Raw genomic sequence first — 13,238 nt, 5'->3', positions numbered from 1 at the left:
GGCCCAGCCTGAAGGTCAGTTAGGGTGAGTTTTGGGGAGTGTTTATTTGTGCCATGTGTACCCCTAGAACTATAGGTACAAAACTTTTCTCCGCTAAAACGTATACAAAAAGTATTCTTATGTATCGATAGGAGGTGCTCAATGTTAGCTCTTCTGCAAAAAAGAGTTTTCATCCAGTATTCCCAAATATAGAAACAAAAGGCACACTCACTTCAATGCTTCTGCATAAATTCAAAGTGTTTTCTTTTTATTTTTGGTGAGATCCCAGCAAACGTTTCGGGGTCAAGCCCCTTCATCAAGCACTTGATGAAGGGGCTTGACCCCGAAACGTTTGCTAGAACTATAGCAGGATGACTGTTACCCCAATGTTTCTATATATTTGTCACTTTGTTATGAGCTGAGTGGCCCAGCCTGAAGGCCAGTTAGGGAGAGATATGGATGAGTGCTTATTTGTGCCCTGGGTACCCCTGGAACTATAGTAGGGTGACTGTTACCCAATAGATTACTAAGCATAATCACATTCAAGATCCACCCTGAGAAACTAGAGTGCAGCACTCTGCTAAAGAGTTAATTAACATACCAGAGCCATATAAATTAAAAAACAATAATTTATAGAGAATAATACACGCTCATTTTATTGAAGCCCAGTGTGCAGCCCTGGGGATGTATTGCATATGATCCAGAAGTGCTAAAAAGTGCAAAAGAACTGGCTGACTCCCAGTAGAGTAACTAGAGGGGGGCGGGCCCTGGTGCGTGACGCGCAGCCGGGCCCCGCCCCCTCCGTACGGCCGCATTTTCTGTGACACACGGGCTGCAGGGGGGGCCTGAGGGGGTGAGGGCCCTGGCCCGATCGCACCCCCTGCTCCCCCGGTAGTTCCGCCACTGCTGACTCCATAGAAGTAATAAATTCACTAATGATATTGAATCATCCTTCATGAGTCCTACCTGAAGTCATGGGCTCCTTTGCTCAAGTGTCCCAGGCCAGGCCAAAGAACAGCATGAGCGGATGGGTTCACCTTCAGCGAAGCTAGGGTGAGCCCCATCATCCCCCCTGAGGGAGTTTGGGGTCATTGGACTCCCCTTCGCTTTGTGGCTAGGGGGAGTCCCGTCTACCCTGGGTTCTGCCAAAGCTTCCCCCAGGGCACAAGTCTTGGCCTGGGGTCAAGCCCACAGGACTATGACACCCATCCAGTGAAGCAAGATTAGGCAAGAAGTGCATGTGCATTGTGCAAGACCCAAAACAATTAACCAAACACCCCTCCCGTGATCACAGCACCTCTGCTTTTATCAAGCTTAGCTTGACGGCCTAGACCAGAGGACCAAGTGTTTCTCCGTCTTCACAGAAGATCATAAGAACGGATACCTAGACAAAAGGCCCATTACTACACTTGATCTTAATACACTAATAACAGGGTTTTGAATAGGGTTTATTTACCCTTTAAGGAAGAAGAGAGGAAGGGGCAGGGAGCTGTGGGCTGAGTGGGACAGTGTTGAGGGGTAGAAACAGGAAGAATGAATAACCATCGTTCCATCCTGATCAGAAGCCACCAATAGAGTGCAAGGCACGGAAAAGGTTAATGTATCTATAGCTGGGTTAGATCACTCCCAGGCACGAGGAGGGGGGATCCCACTGACAGTATTTGCATAGCTTGTGTTTGGGTGGGGGTGGAAACCGAAACTTCCCCTCTTCTCTCTCTCCCTGACTCTGACACCCAGTCTGGTGACATCATGGCTAATAGGCAGCTTCAGACAGTGCTTGTCTCTTAGCAACAGGGACAGTGGGAAGGGCTTAAAATCAGTGTTCAACCCACTTCTTGCACAGTGATCAAGCAAAACCTTCCCTAGTGCTGTATTGTACAGTGAGCGGATTCCCTCTGCCATAGCCACTGCTGGCTTCTAAACCTTCACTCCGGACTGTACCACTGTTAGGGGTGAATGTCTGTTCTGGACAGTCAGAGTCTGCAATATGGCAGCCCAACACTTCTCAGGAACAAGGTATGAACAACCCCCTGGTTACTGCCTTCATACTGTATCTCTCAGGGCCATTTTTACTTACTTATTCTATGAGTGCCCAGCATATCATTCCTTGTGTTCTACACAGGCCATGCCCTCTTGCCCCATAGCACTATCCCCTGAGTATTGTTACTCTCTGTATAACCATCCTGAGTATTGTTACTCTCTGTATAACCATCCTGAGTATTGTTACTCTCTGTATAGCCATCCTGAGTATTGTTACTCTCTGTGTTACCATGCTGAGTCTTGTTACTCTTACTATAACCATACTAAGTCTTGTTACTCTCTGTATAACCATCCCGAGTCTTGTTACTCTCTGTATAACCATCCCAAGTCTTGTTACTCTCTGTATAACCATCCCAAGTCTTTTTACTCTCTGTATAACCATGCTGAGTCTTGTTACTCTCTGTATAACCATCCCAAGTCTTGTTACTCTCTGTATAACCATCCCAAGTCGTGTTACTCTCTGTATAATCATGCTCAGTCTTGTTACTCTCTGTATAACCATGCTGAGTCTTGTTACTCTCTGTATAACCATCCCAAGTCTTGTTACTCTCTGTATAACCATCCCAAGTCTTGTTACTCTCTGTATAACCATGCTCAGTCTTGTTACTCTCTGTATGTATAACCATGCTGAGTCTTGTTACTCTCTGTATAACCATCCCAAGTCTTGTTACTCTCTGTATAACCATGCTGAGTCTTGTTACTATCTGTATAACCATGCTGAGTCTTGTTACTCTCTGTATAACCATGCTCAGTCTTGTTACTCTCTGTATGTATAACCATGCTGAGTCTTGTTACTCTCTGTATAACCATCCCAAGTCTTGTTACTCTCTGTATAACCATGCTGAGTCTTGTTACTCTCTGTATAACCATGCTGAGTCTTGTTACTCTCTGTATAACCATCCCGAGTCTTGTTACTCTCTGTATAACCATCCCAAGTCTTGTTACTCTCTTTGTAACCATCCAGAGTCTTGTTACTATCTGGGTAACCATCCTGAATCTTGTTACTCCCTGTGTAACCATCCAGAGTCTTGACACTCACTGTATAACATTCCCAGGTTTTCTTACTCACTGTATAACCATCTAGAGTCGTGTTACTCTCTGTATAATCATCCAGAGTATTGGTATTCTTTTTATAACCATGCTGAGTCTGTATCACTATCCTGAGTCTTGTTACTCTCTGTGTGCCAATCCCAAGTCTTGTTACTCACTGTACAACAGTCCCAAATTTTGTTACTCACTGTATAACCATACTGAGTCTAGTTACTCTCTGTATATTACCCCGAATCTTGTTATTCTCTATAACCACCCAAGTTGTGTTACTCTTTTTATAACTATTTGTGCTTAACTCTATGTTGGCTATTCCATGTCAAGTTACTCTCTCTCTCTATCTATGTTAACTTCCTTATCATGTTTAACTCTATATAACCATCCAAAGTGTTTGTATTCTCTGAATAATATCACCAACTTATCTGAGGTATTGTGACACAATATATCAGCAAACCTTCTCCTATATATTCACAACAAGTCTTGTCTCTCACTCTGTATAACAATTGTTGCGCTCTGTATAAGCAGCTGTGCGTATGCTCTGTTAGAGTGTTCTGTGTCCTCATACCATCTGTACAACTGTAGAACATTGATTTAATTGCACTGAAGAGTAGAAGTGGATAGTTTGGAATGAATGCATTTACTGTGCAACAAATGTTACTGTGTAACACACTGCAGAGCTATTACTCATAGTACAGTATTCATAGAGTATTAGCAAGGAACATTGTATACAGTTTGTTATACAGAAGTATTACTAATGTGCATGGATATAGATTTCACTGGAAGTGATTTTAATTTCATGCTGTAAGTCCTTACTACTCTGCAATACCATATATTTTATATAATACAAATATGTTGCATGGTGATAGTAGTAGAAAGGAGAAAAATGGCTCAGAGGGCAAGAATGAGACTGGAGCTGACATACTGACTGCTCAGTTAGATAAGAGCAAATGATTTATCTTACAGACACCCCACATTATCCCTTTCCCCCCCAGTAGCACATGCTGAGAGGAATGCGGGTGAGTGGGTTTGCACTATGTAGCAAGGCAGGCGAGGAAGTAGAAGGAAAGAGCTGCCTTGGCTGGGATACAAGCACAATATGTTCCGTTTACTTAGTACATTAATGCTCTGCCTTTGCAATGCAGAACCTCTTATGCCCAATGTTTGCCTGGGAGGGAAAAGGAACCATTGAATTCCCATTAATGTACCAGTGTACTGCTTTTTGGCCATGTCTCTGTGTGTTGTTTACTTTCTGCACCAATGCCCTCACAATGACTGCACCTCACTAAGAGCTGCATTAATGGCCCATAACCTCTAGCTTGGTGGTGTCCCTTTATCATTTATATCAATATTATAGCTATTCCTTTGCCATGTGTAAGGCCAGTGTGTCGTTTATACTAGAATCCCTGCTGTAGTGCAGAATAGCAGTAGATTGTGCAGTAGATTGTGATTGTGTAGCACAGTAGCTGTGTAGCTGGCTCATTCTACAGAGAGAACAGCTTTGGTATGGCAGATGTGCTAGTAGCTTTTTATAACTGAATACAAACTTGTATCCATGGTCCAACTTGCCTGCCAGTATAAACGGATCCCCTAGTGCAGGGGTCCCCAACGTCTTTTACCCATGAGCCACATTCAGATGTAAAAACAGTTGGGGAGCAACACAAGCATAAAACATGTTCCCGGGGGTGCTATATAAGTGCTGTGATTGGCCATTTGGTAGCCCCTATGTGGACTGGCAGCCCACAGGAGACTCAATTTGGTAGTTTTTATGCAGCCAAAACTTGTATTGAAGCCAGAAATTGAAAAATATGCACCTGGTTTGAGATCACTGAAAGCAACATAAAAGGTGTTGGTGAGCAACATGTTGCTTAAGAGGCACTGGTTGGGGATTACTGCCCCAGTGGGACCCAGCCTACGACACATAGAATATGTCTCTTTCTCTTATAACCTCCTATGACATTTTGCATTGTCTACATCTATTTGTTGTGAGAGTGGGCCCTGACCCACCCGGCCATTATCACTGCACAATGACCCACACTGTCTGCATCACTGCACAATGTGCCAAAATGCATCTGATCCAATTGATTAAACTTGTGAGCTGTGTAGAATTCTTCGTACAATATTGAGGTCTGAACCTCTGTATAACAACAGCATTGGTTCTGTATTGTCTATGCCACTGTTCAGCAAAGAACCTCTACATGAGCTCCGTGTTTGTGTGGGTTCTGTATTGGCTATACTAACACTCGTGTGAACCCAGGGGCTGATTTAGGCACCACAATGTTGGAATCTATCTAGGTGGGTTCTGTATTGGCTATACTAACACTCGTGTGAACCCAGGGGCTGATTTAGGCACCACAATGTTGGAATCTATCTAGGTATATGCCCCCAGATTGCTGGCTTTTTCTGGCATGTTGAGATATTTACAACTAACTGGCATGTGCCAGTAGGCAGCGGGATGGTAATATGCAGTAATCTATTCAGACTTACAGAAATGATGGCTCTTGGGACATCCTACAGCTATTATAAGAGATAGTAAAAACAGCAGGTATCCTGGGAAAGAATCCATTTACTTATATTAAAGGGATACTGTAATGGGAAAAAAATGTTTTTCCAAAATGTATCAGTTAATAGTGCTGCTCCAGCAGAATTCTGCACTGAACCCCATTTCTCAAAAGAGCAAACACCTTTTTTTATATTCAGTTTTGAAATCTGACATGGGGCTAGACATTTTGTCAATTTCCCAGCTGCCCCTGGTCATGTGACTTGTGCCTGCACGTTAGGAGAGAAATGCTTTCTGGCAGGCTGCTGTTTTTCCTTCTCAATGTAACTGAATGTGTCTCAGTGGGACATGGGTTTTTACTATTGAGTGTTGTTCTCAGATCTACCAGGCAGCTGTTATCTTGTGTTAGGGAGCGGTTATCTGGTTACCTTCCCATTGTTCTTTTGTTTGGCTGCTGGGGGGGGAAGGGAGGGGGTGATATCACTCCAACTTGCAGGACAGCAGTAAAGAGTGATTGAAGTTTATCAGAGCACAAGTCACATGACTTGGGGCAGCTGGGAAATTGACAATATGTCTAGCCCCATGTCAGATTTCAAAATTGATTATAAAAAAATCTGTTTGCTCTTTTGAGAAATGGATTTCAGTGCAGAATTCTGCTGGAGCAGCACTATTAACTGAGTCATTTTGAAAAAATGTTTTTTCCCATGACAGTATCCCTTTAACAACATATCAAAAAAAGGAAAGCCTTACACGTTTCATGCCTTCCTGACACTTAACCATAGGCTACACAAATGCACCGTTAGAAAGCTATTTAAGGATACATCAACCAATAGGAACTGAGAGAAAGTGGAAAAAAATGAACTTTATTACCAAAGTATAATGACAGACACAAATCAATAAAACTAAATAAAAATAGGTTACATAAAGCTGAGAGTTCATACCTGTACAAAGGTTAAAAACCTTTATGTCTCTGCCTGACACTCTTAAAAACTGAATATCGCTATCCGAGCACATAGAGAAATGTTTAGTGACTAGTTGTATCATTAGGTCTATTATCAAGCGTGTGTTCTCCTATATGTTCCTTGAGTTTTCTGAATGTATGTTATATCAGTTAAAAGTTCTCTCCCCCATCTCATTTCTCTACAAAATACTGGTGAATACTATATTACCATGGTTCTAGACTTATGTGAGATTTAGCTATGAGAGCGTGTGTAGCTATGAGAGCGTGTGTAGCTATGAGAGCGTGTGTAGCTATGAGAATGTGTGTTGCTATGAGAATGTGAGTAGCTATGAGAATGTGTGTTGCTATGAGAATGTGAGTAGCTATGAGAATGTGAGTAGCTATGAGAGTGTGTGTAGCTATGAGATTGTGTGTACACACGGCTAGGCACACACATGGCTAAGGCTAAGCACATGCACAAAAAGGGTTAATGGCATAAGGTGTCATCTTTCCTGTAAAGTCTTCCCTGAGCTTCACATGACATCATTCATCTCCATAGTGTTATTCATGAGCTGCACACAAATGTGGCATTCTGTAACTCGCACTAACCTTGAGCTCCGCCTTAACTGTACATTATTGTGAAATCCAGTGACTCGTTCTACCTCGCACGTCAGTGAGAGATTTCATTACTTTCACCAATACTGTGTGCAAGGGGACCTGTATGTGAGTGAGGGATATCGGCTGTTGGACAAGTGAGTTAGTGTGCAGAAACAAAGCTGGTGTGTATGTGAGTATGAGAGTGAGACTTTGTGTGAGTCATACACTCGCTGCATTTATAAGTACATAAGTGTGAGATTATGGGGCTTGATCAGCTCATTAACAAACACAGCAATTTATATGCCAGTGTCTGTCACAGACTTGTTTAAAGGTGGCCATAGATCAGGTCCGGACTGAGAATTAAAATAGGCCCTGGCATTTCAGGGACACAGATGCCCAATAAGCCCATATAGAGGCCCAAACAGTCCCCACCAGCCCACTAAATAGTGACTTTCTATGGGACCTTATAGCAGCCCCTCTGGCATTTGCCAGAACCCACAGATTGCCAGTCCGGGCCTGCCATAGATGTTACAATTATGATCTTTCCAAGAAAGATTGATCATTTCAATACACACATGTAGAGCTGAATCGTCAGATATACAGATAGAAACAACAGAATTCTTCCTGTATCTGACCATTCTGCACTAACAGTGGCCGATGTTTCTGGTGCCTTCAAAGGCGTCCGATCAAGATTTTCCAGCTGCCCAATCGACGAGCTGAATGATATCCAAAGTTTCTACCGATATCGGTTTGCTCGTCTCCCACCATACACACATGGAATATCATACGAAAATAAGTTTCATACAATATTATCAGTGCGTCTATGGCCACCTTTAAAAACACATCATGATATACTATCATACCACTTGGGCTCCTCAGCCACGAGCCTGTATTTCCACCTTGGGGAATTCCAAAATTGAGGGGAAGGGAGAAGAGGATTATGCCCAAGAGGAAGAGTATCGTGACAATACATATGTTGTGAATCCCCAGACACTTTTCTGTTGTTGCCTATGCAAACACAATTTATGCCAAAACACCACAAGTGGCAAAGCTATCAATTCCCTCTTGCATCTGCTATCACCTTTCACATGAAGCACCTGTAACAGGTAGGGGGTGGGGTCAAAATATTTCCCTTTTTTCCCCAACTGCTGGCAAGCAGGGCATTGTTACTTACATAGTAACATAGGTTGAAAGAAGACACCCATCCATCAAGTTCAACCTTACGTCTATGTGAAACCTGCCTAGCTGCTAGTTGATCCAGAAGGAGGCAAAAAAAAAAAAAACACCTGTAGTCTCATTAATGGTTAGTTGGGAGAAAAAAATCATTCCTGACCTCTAGATTTGTACTAAGAGCTATTTTCAGTAGCCCTTTCTCAGCTGGGCCCTGCCAAAGGTGTTAAAGTAGGGGGTTAGCAAGCTGAACTATAATCACTCACACACGCTGTGGTGTATCTAGATATTACTGGGCCAATTATTTTTCAGGCCCCCAAAATGTCTACAGGTTGACCTGTTTTACCTATATTTATTAAACTTATATATGAATTATGGCCTCATGGGGCCCCTATATCTCCTCGGCCCCCCTGCACCCGTGGGGTCTGCTTCCTCTGTAGTTACACCCCAGCACACACGGATCTCCTCCATTTCACTAAGTGATTGGGCAGTGTTACCTATGCTGTGTATGTATGTGGTACAGAAGCAGTGTAAGGACTAGGATACTGGAGCATTGGGTGCATTATCAGAGCAGTGTTTTTATCCTGTATTTTGTTGGTGCATGCAGCAAGCCTACAGCTAAATATAGGCAGTACTTTGCAGTGTCCTGAATATTGCATTGCTGTAGTGCGCAGGGTTCCCCGGAGGATACTGAGCCAGAAGAATGGAGCGATTGCTAACAAGTCTTCGGTCCAATGGCAGTAATAATTAATAGTGTCATAAGCGCAGGGAAGTGTCCTTAACAAGTCTGGCTGCAGCACAGGGAAACAATGCTCATTATTCTCCATACATTTATAATCACATAAAGCAGCAGTTGACCTTCTTTTCATTTTTAGTGTGTTATAATTGGTTTTCATTATTTGTTTTGTGTGTTCTTTCATAGAAATGCTATCCTGCCTCTTTGCAGACTGATACTTGTATATATGGGGCAAATGATTCCCAAACCATTAATTCCTCAGGGCATAAATATGATTTAAACCTTTTTGGGATACATCTACCCCCGCAGCAAAGCAACCTGGCAGGTCCTCATAGAAAAAGACCCGATACAAAAGCATTCAGAATGAACAATGAGCCCATTTTACAGTTAACCCAGTTCCTTTATCCACAAGATTCATATTTGTAGGGGAACAGCAGGCGAGTTCCTCCCTCATCTGCACATGAATATCATTTTTCACTCCATGTATCAGTCTCTAAGGTTGGAGCACGAGAACCCATTCACTCCTTCCCTATTATCACCAGGACAGGGGGTACCAGTGATAGAGGTACAAGCCATTGGGTCTCTGGAATCTCCCATGAAATAGTCAATGTTTTTCTGAATTGTAGCTGAGCTGATGGGTCTGAGCTTGGCCTGCAGTTGCCATGAGGTTATAGGGAAACCCCAAACATAAATACACTCTATTGGCCAGAAGTTCTGGTGGGGGCCTGAGTCTCCACTGAAAAGTTAATAAGCTAACAGCTAAATGAAACACCATCAGTGACAGATGTTACAAACATACATACATACATATGCACTTGCCCCAATTTATAATCCTCTACCATTTACCATACTTTATCACTGGAAGAGGAGATAGATTGTGAGCAAATAATCTCTTCATCTACCTTTGCTCTTGTTGTTTTTATAAAGGAACTTCCTGTTATTTGTGGGTCTTTAACTCAGACAGTCCCGGGTGCAGAAGACTGTGATTAGCAATGCACTGAAGGGACCAGGCAGTGATCTGAAGATAGTGCCTAATACCATAAGAAGTTCCTAAGAGTCTCATTCCAATGACACATGCTGGTGCTGAGATCACTAAATATATACTAAATATAGTGATTCCATTTACAGGGAAATGATACAGTATCTCTCTAACATACTCAGAATGTTATTGTTTCACAGGTCACAGCCTCAAGCAAGTCATACCTGCACAGTCCTCTTCCTTGCTGTTACTGCAGTGGAAGTGGAACATTGCCCATTTTTGTTCCTATGAAAGGAACCAGATTCTCTCATGTCTGGATTAAACAAGATTCCGTATGTTCCCAACAAAGAAATCATTTTATCTCATGTGCAGTTCCATGAAAGAACCAGTCTCTCTCACGTTTCAATAGGACAAAGTCCCGTTAAAAGAACCACTCTCTGTATGTTCTGGCAAATCTAGGCTCTGTACAGTCCTATGAATATGTTTTTGTAGAACCTGTCTCTGTACAGTTCCATGAAAGTAACCAGTCTAAGTATGATACAATTTGATGTCTGTTACATGAAAAAAAAACATTCTCAGTATGTTTTGGAGGACCCATTCTTTGTACAGTCCCATAAAAAGAACCAGTCTCTCTCATGTCTCAGTAGGACCAAGCTTTGTACAATCCTATGAAAGGAACCACTCTCAGTATGTTCTGACAAATCCAGGTTCTGTACAATGCTATGAAGGAACCAGTCTTAAAGTGGACCTGTCACCTACACATAAAAAACTGCATAATGAAAGTACTTTCCAAATTAAATATGGAACCCCAAAAAAATTTTTCATTAAAACATCCATACCTGTTATAAAGGTGTTTAAATATCTAAACTGTCAATCAAATATTACCTGGCCCGCCTCTATGCCCGTGGCATAGAGGAGGGGCAGTCAATTACTGTCACTTTCCATTCAGCACTTCCTAGATGTCACTGCTCTCATATTCCCCCTTCCCTCCTCAGGCTCTATAATTGTGTAGGGCACTGCACATGGACATTAGGTCCCTCATTCTGGTTCATACACAAGATTTTGGGGTGATACACAATTTCCCTTAATAACCGTGTCCACAAAATGGCAGCTGCCTGCTTGCTGTGATTGTATAATTCCAAAACAGAAGGAAACAAAATTTAAATAATAAATACAGTTTAAATAAAGTTTATTTTGCTCAACTAACATGATAGAAAAGAATTTGAAATTATATGTTAGGGTGACAGGTCCCCTTTAATAGATTTTGGTAGAACCTGTCTCTGTACAGTTCCATGTAAGGAACCACTCTCAGTATGGTCTGACAAATCTAGGCTCTGTATTATCCTACGAAGGAACAAGTCTCAATATATTTTGGTAGAACCTGTCTCTGTACAGTTCCATGTAAGGAACCACTCTCAATATGGTCTGACAAATCTAGGCTCTGTATTATCCTACGAAGGAACAAGTCTCAATATATTTTGGTAGAACCTGTATCTGTACAGTTCCATGAAAGGAACCAGTCTAAGTATAATAAATCTAGACTCTGTACTGTCCAATGTAAGGAACCAGTCTTAGCATGTTTTGGAGGAACCAGTCTCTGTACAGTCCCATGAAAGCAACCAGTCTCTCTCATGTTTCACTAAAATAATGTGTGTACTTTCCCGTGAAAGCTCCTCACTCACTCACTCACTCACTCGCTCACTACCCCATCACTCTCATGGGTAGAACCAGTATAATCCTACCATAGTAGCCATTTTCTTTTATGGTTCGGCAGAACCAGGCTCTGTGTGTCATGAAAGCTGACAGTCTCTCTTATGTGTTTAATATATCTCTAACCCATCATATATAAGAAGCAAAGAAACAAGTGCCTTATTGGCCAAAAGAGAAAGAAGCTCCTGTGATGTGATATATTTATGCAGTATCGAGTGAATGTAGAGTGTTCCATGGGTAGCAGGTCTGTGACCAATAATTGGGAGTAGAGTCCACAGCTGGAATCTGTACTTGGCTTCGTAAAACTCAGCTCTTAATAACAGGAAACCAGCAGATATGTTAGAGGCTCCCAAAGCTCCAATCTTTTCTCCCAGCGCTGAGGTCAGAGGATGCATTTCTAATGTGACTGTGAGTGGAAGAGCCAACATATCTGTTCTCAATACTAATGGTGTGTGCTTTGTGTTTTAATAGAGCCCTGAGATCACAGAGGGGGCTTTCCTGGACACTGAGAGTACATACAGTGACTCCGAGTTCTTTGCATATGAGGATGGTCTCACCTTGGCTCAGAGAGATGCCCAACATGAATCAGATTTGGACAGTGCCATCTACAGTACTCCAAGCTCAGAGGCATCCGACGAGTGCAGGAATGAAGACAAAGCAGGAGGCCTTGCTAGCCTTTATCTTCCCAGGGACCAGTAAGTGGTGCATTGTTATGTTATAAATCTTATTACTTTGGAGAGTAAGGATGCATTTATATGGCCACAAGACAGTAATATGAGGTAATATGGAGCGTAACTAGTCTGATCTTAGGCATTTAGGCAATGGGCAGCCCAGATGGGCCAGTAACCACAAAAACACAGAAACCAGTAAAACAAGAAAGCCTGTGAGAGACACAGAACCTCCCTGAACAGGATGTAGGATAGAACATTAATAATCTGATCTCAGGCATTTATGGAATGGGCAGCTCAGATGGGCCAGATATGGAACCCTTGCAGTATCAAACATTCCTCATAGTTTTAAGAATATTTACGACAGAAAATCACAACACAAGAAGTTTTTTAGAAGCAGCTCAAGCCCTCATTATATCTGATTGGAACGGTCTGCATATTCTTGACATGTTCCCAAACTTAATGTGTATCCAAAAAAGAAATATATGAACAGCAGCTGAACTTCCAATAATATATTAATTAATTTACTCAGCTTAAAAACATCAGAGCCTTGTTACCCTGTGCGTTTCGGGTGCTGCTACCCATAATCATATAAAATAAGTGTGTAGTACAAACAGTTCTTGATGCACCATGCCATAAATAAGTGTTCAACCCCAAATCTCACTCTAATTGGTCTTTAGATTTTTTGTGGTCAATGCTTTAGATCATTTAACATGATCCAGGAGAAAGCCTGGGGTAAAAACCAGGATCACTGTGGATGCAGTAAGATGAAACATTATTAGTATGATCTAAGGCAGTTATGATGTGAGCGTCCCAGTTGCATTAGTACCCAGGGAAACAATCTTATCCATGGTTCAAATGATACATCCATTGTT

General features: G+C 42.1%; 1 protein-coding gene across 2 annotated transcripts in view; it reads left to right on the top strand.

Moving 5' to 3' along the window:
* Positions 1-13,238, top strand: part of LOC108701226 (rab11 family-interacting protein 4) — a 40,837-nt gene that overhangs the window by 15,796 nt on the left and 11,803 nt on the right. The window contains exons 1-2 of one of the 2 annotated variants that reach the window (XM_018235568.2): positions 1,828-1,995; positions 12,167-12,390. In XM_018235568.2, the coding sequence (XP_018091057.1) occupies positions 1,936-1,995; positions 12,167-12,390 (284 nt within the window). In that variant the 5' untranslated portion in view covers positions 1,828-1,935. Of the gene's footprint in view, positions 1-1,827; positions 1,996-12,166; positions 12,391-13,238 lie in introns of those variants that run through there. The other variant, XM_018235569.2, reaches the window with a different exon arrangement.

The sequence above is a fragment of the Xenopus laevis genome, chromosome 9_10L, assembly GCF_017654675.1.
Source record: "Xenopus laevis strain J_2021 chromosome 9_10L, Xenopus_laevis_v10.1, whole genome shotgun sequence".
In the NCBI taxonomy this organism is placed as follows: Eukaryota; Metazoa; Chordata; class Amphibia; order Anura; family Pipidae; genus Xenopus; species Xenopus laevis.
This window is presented reverse-complemented; position numbering and strand designations above follow the sequence as displayed.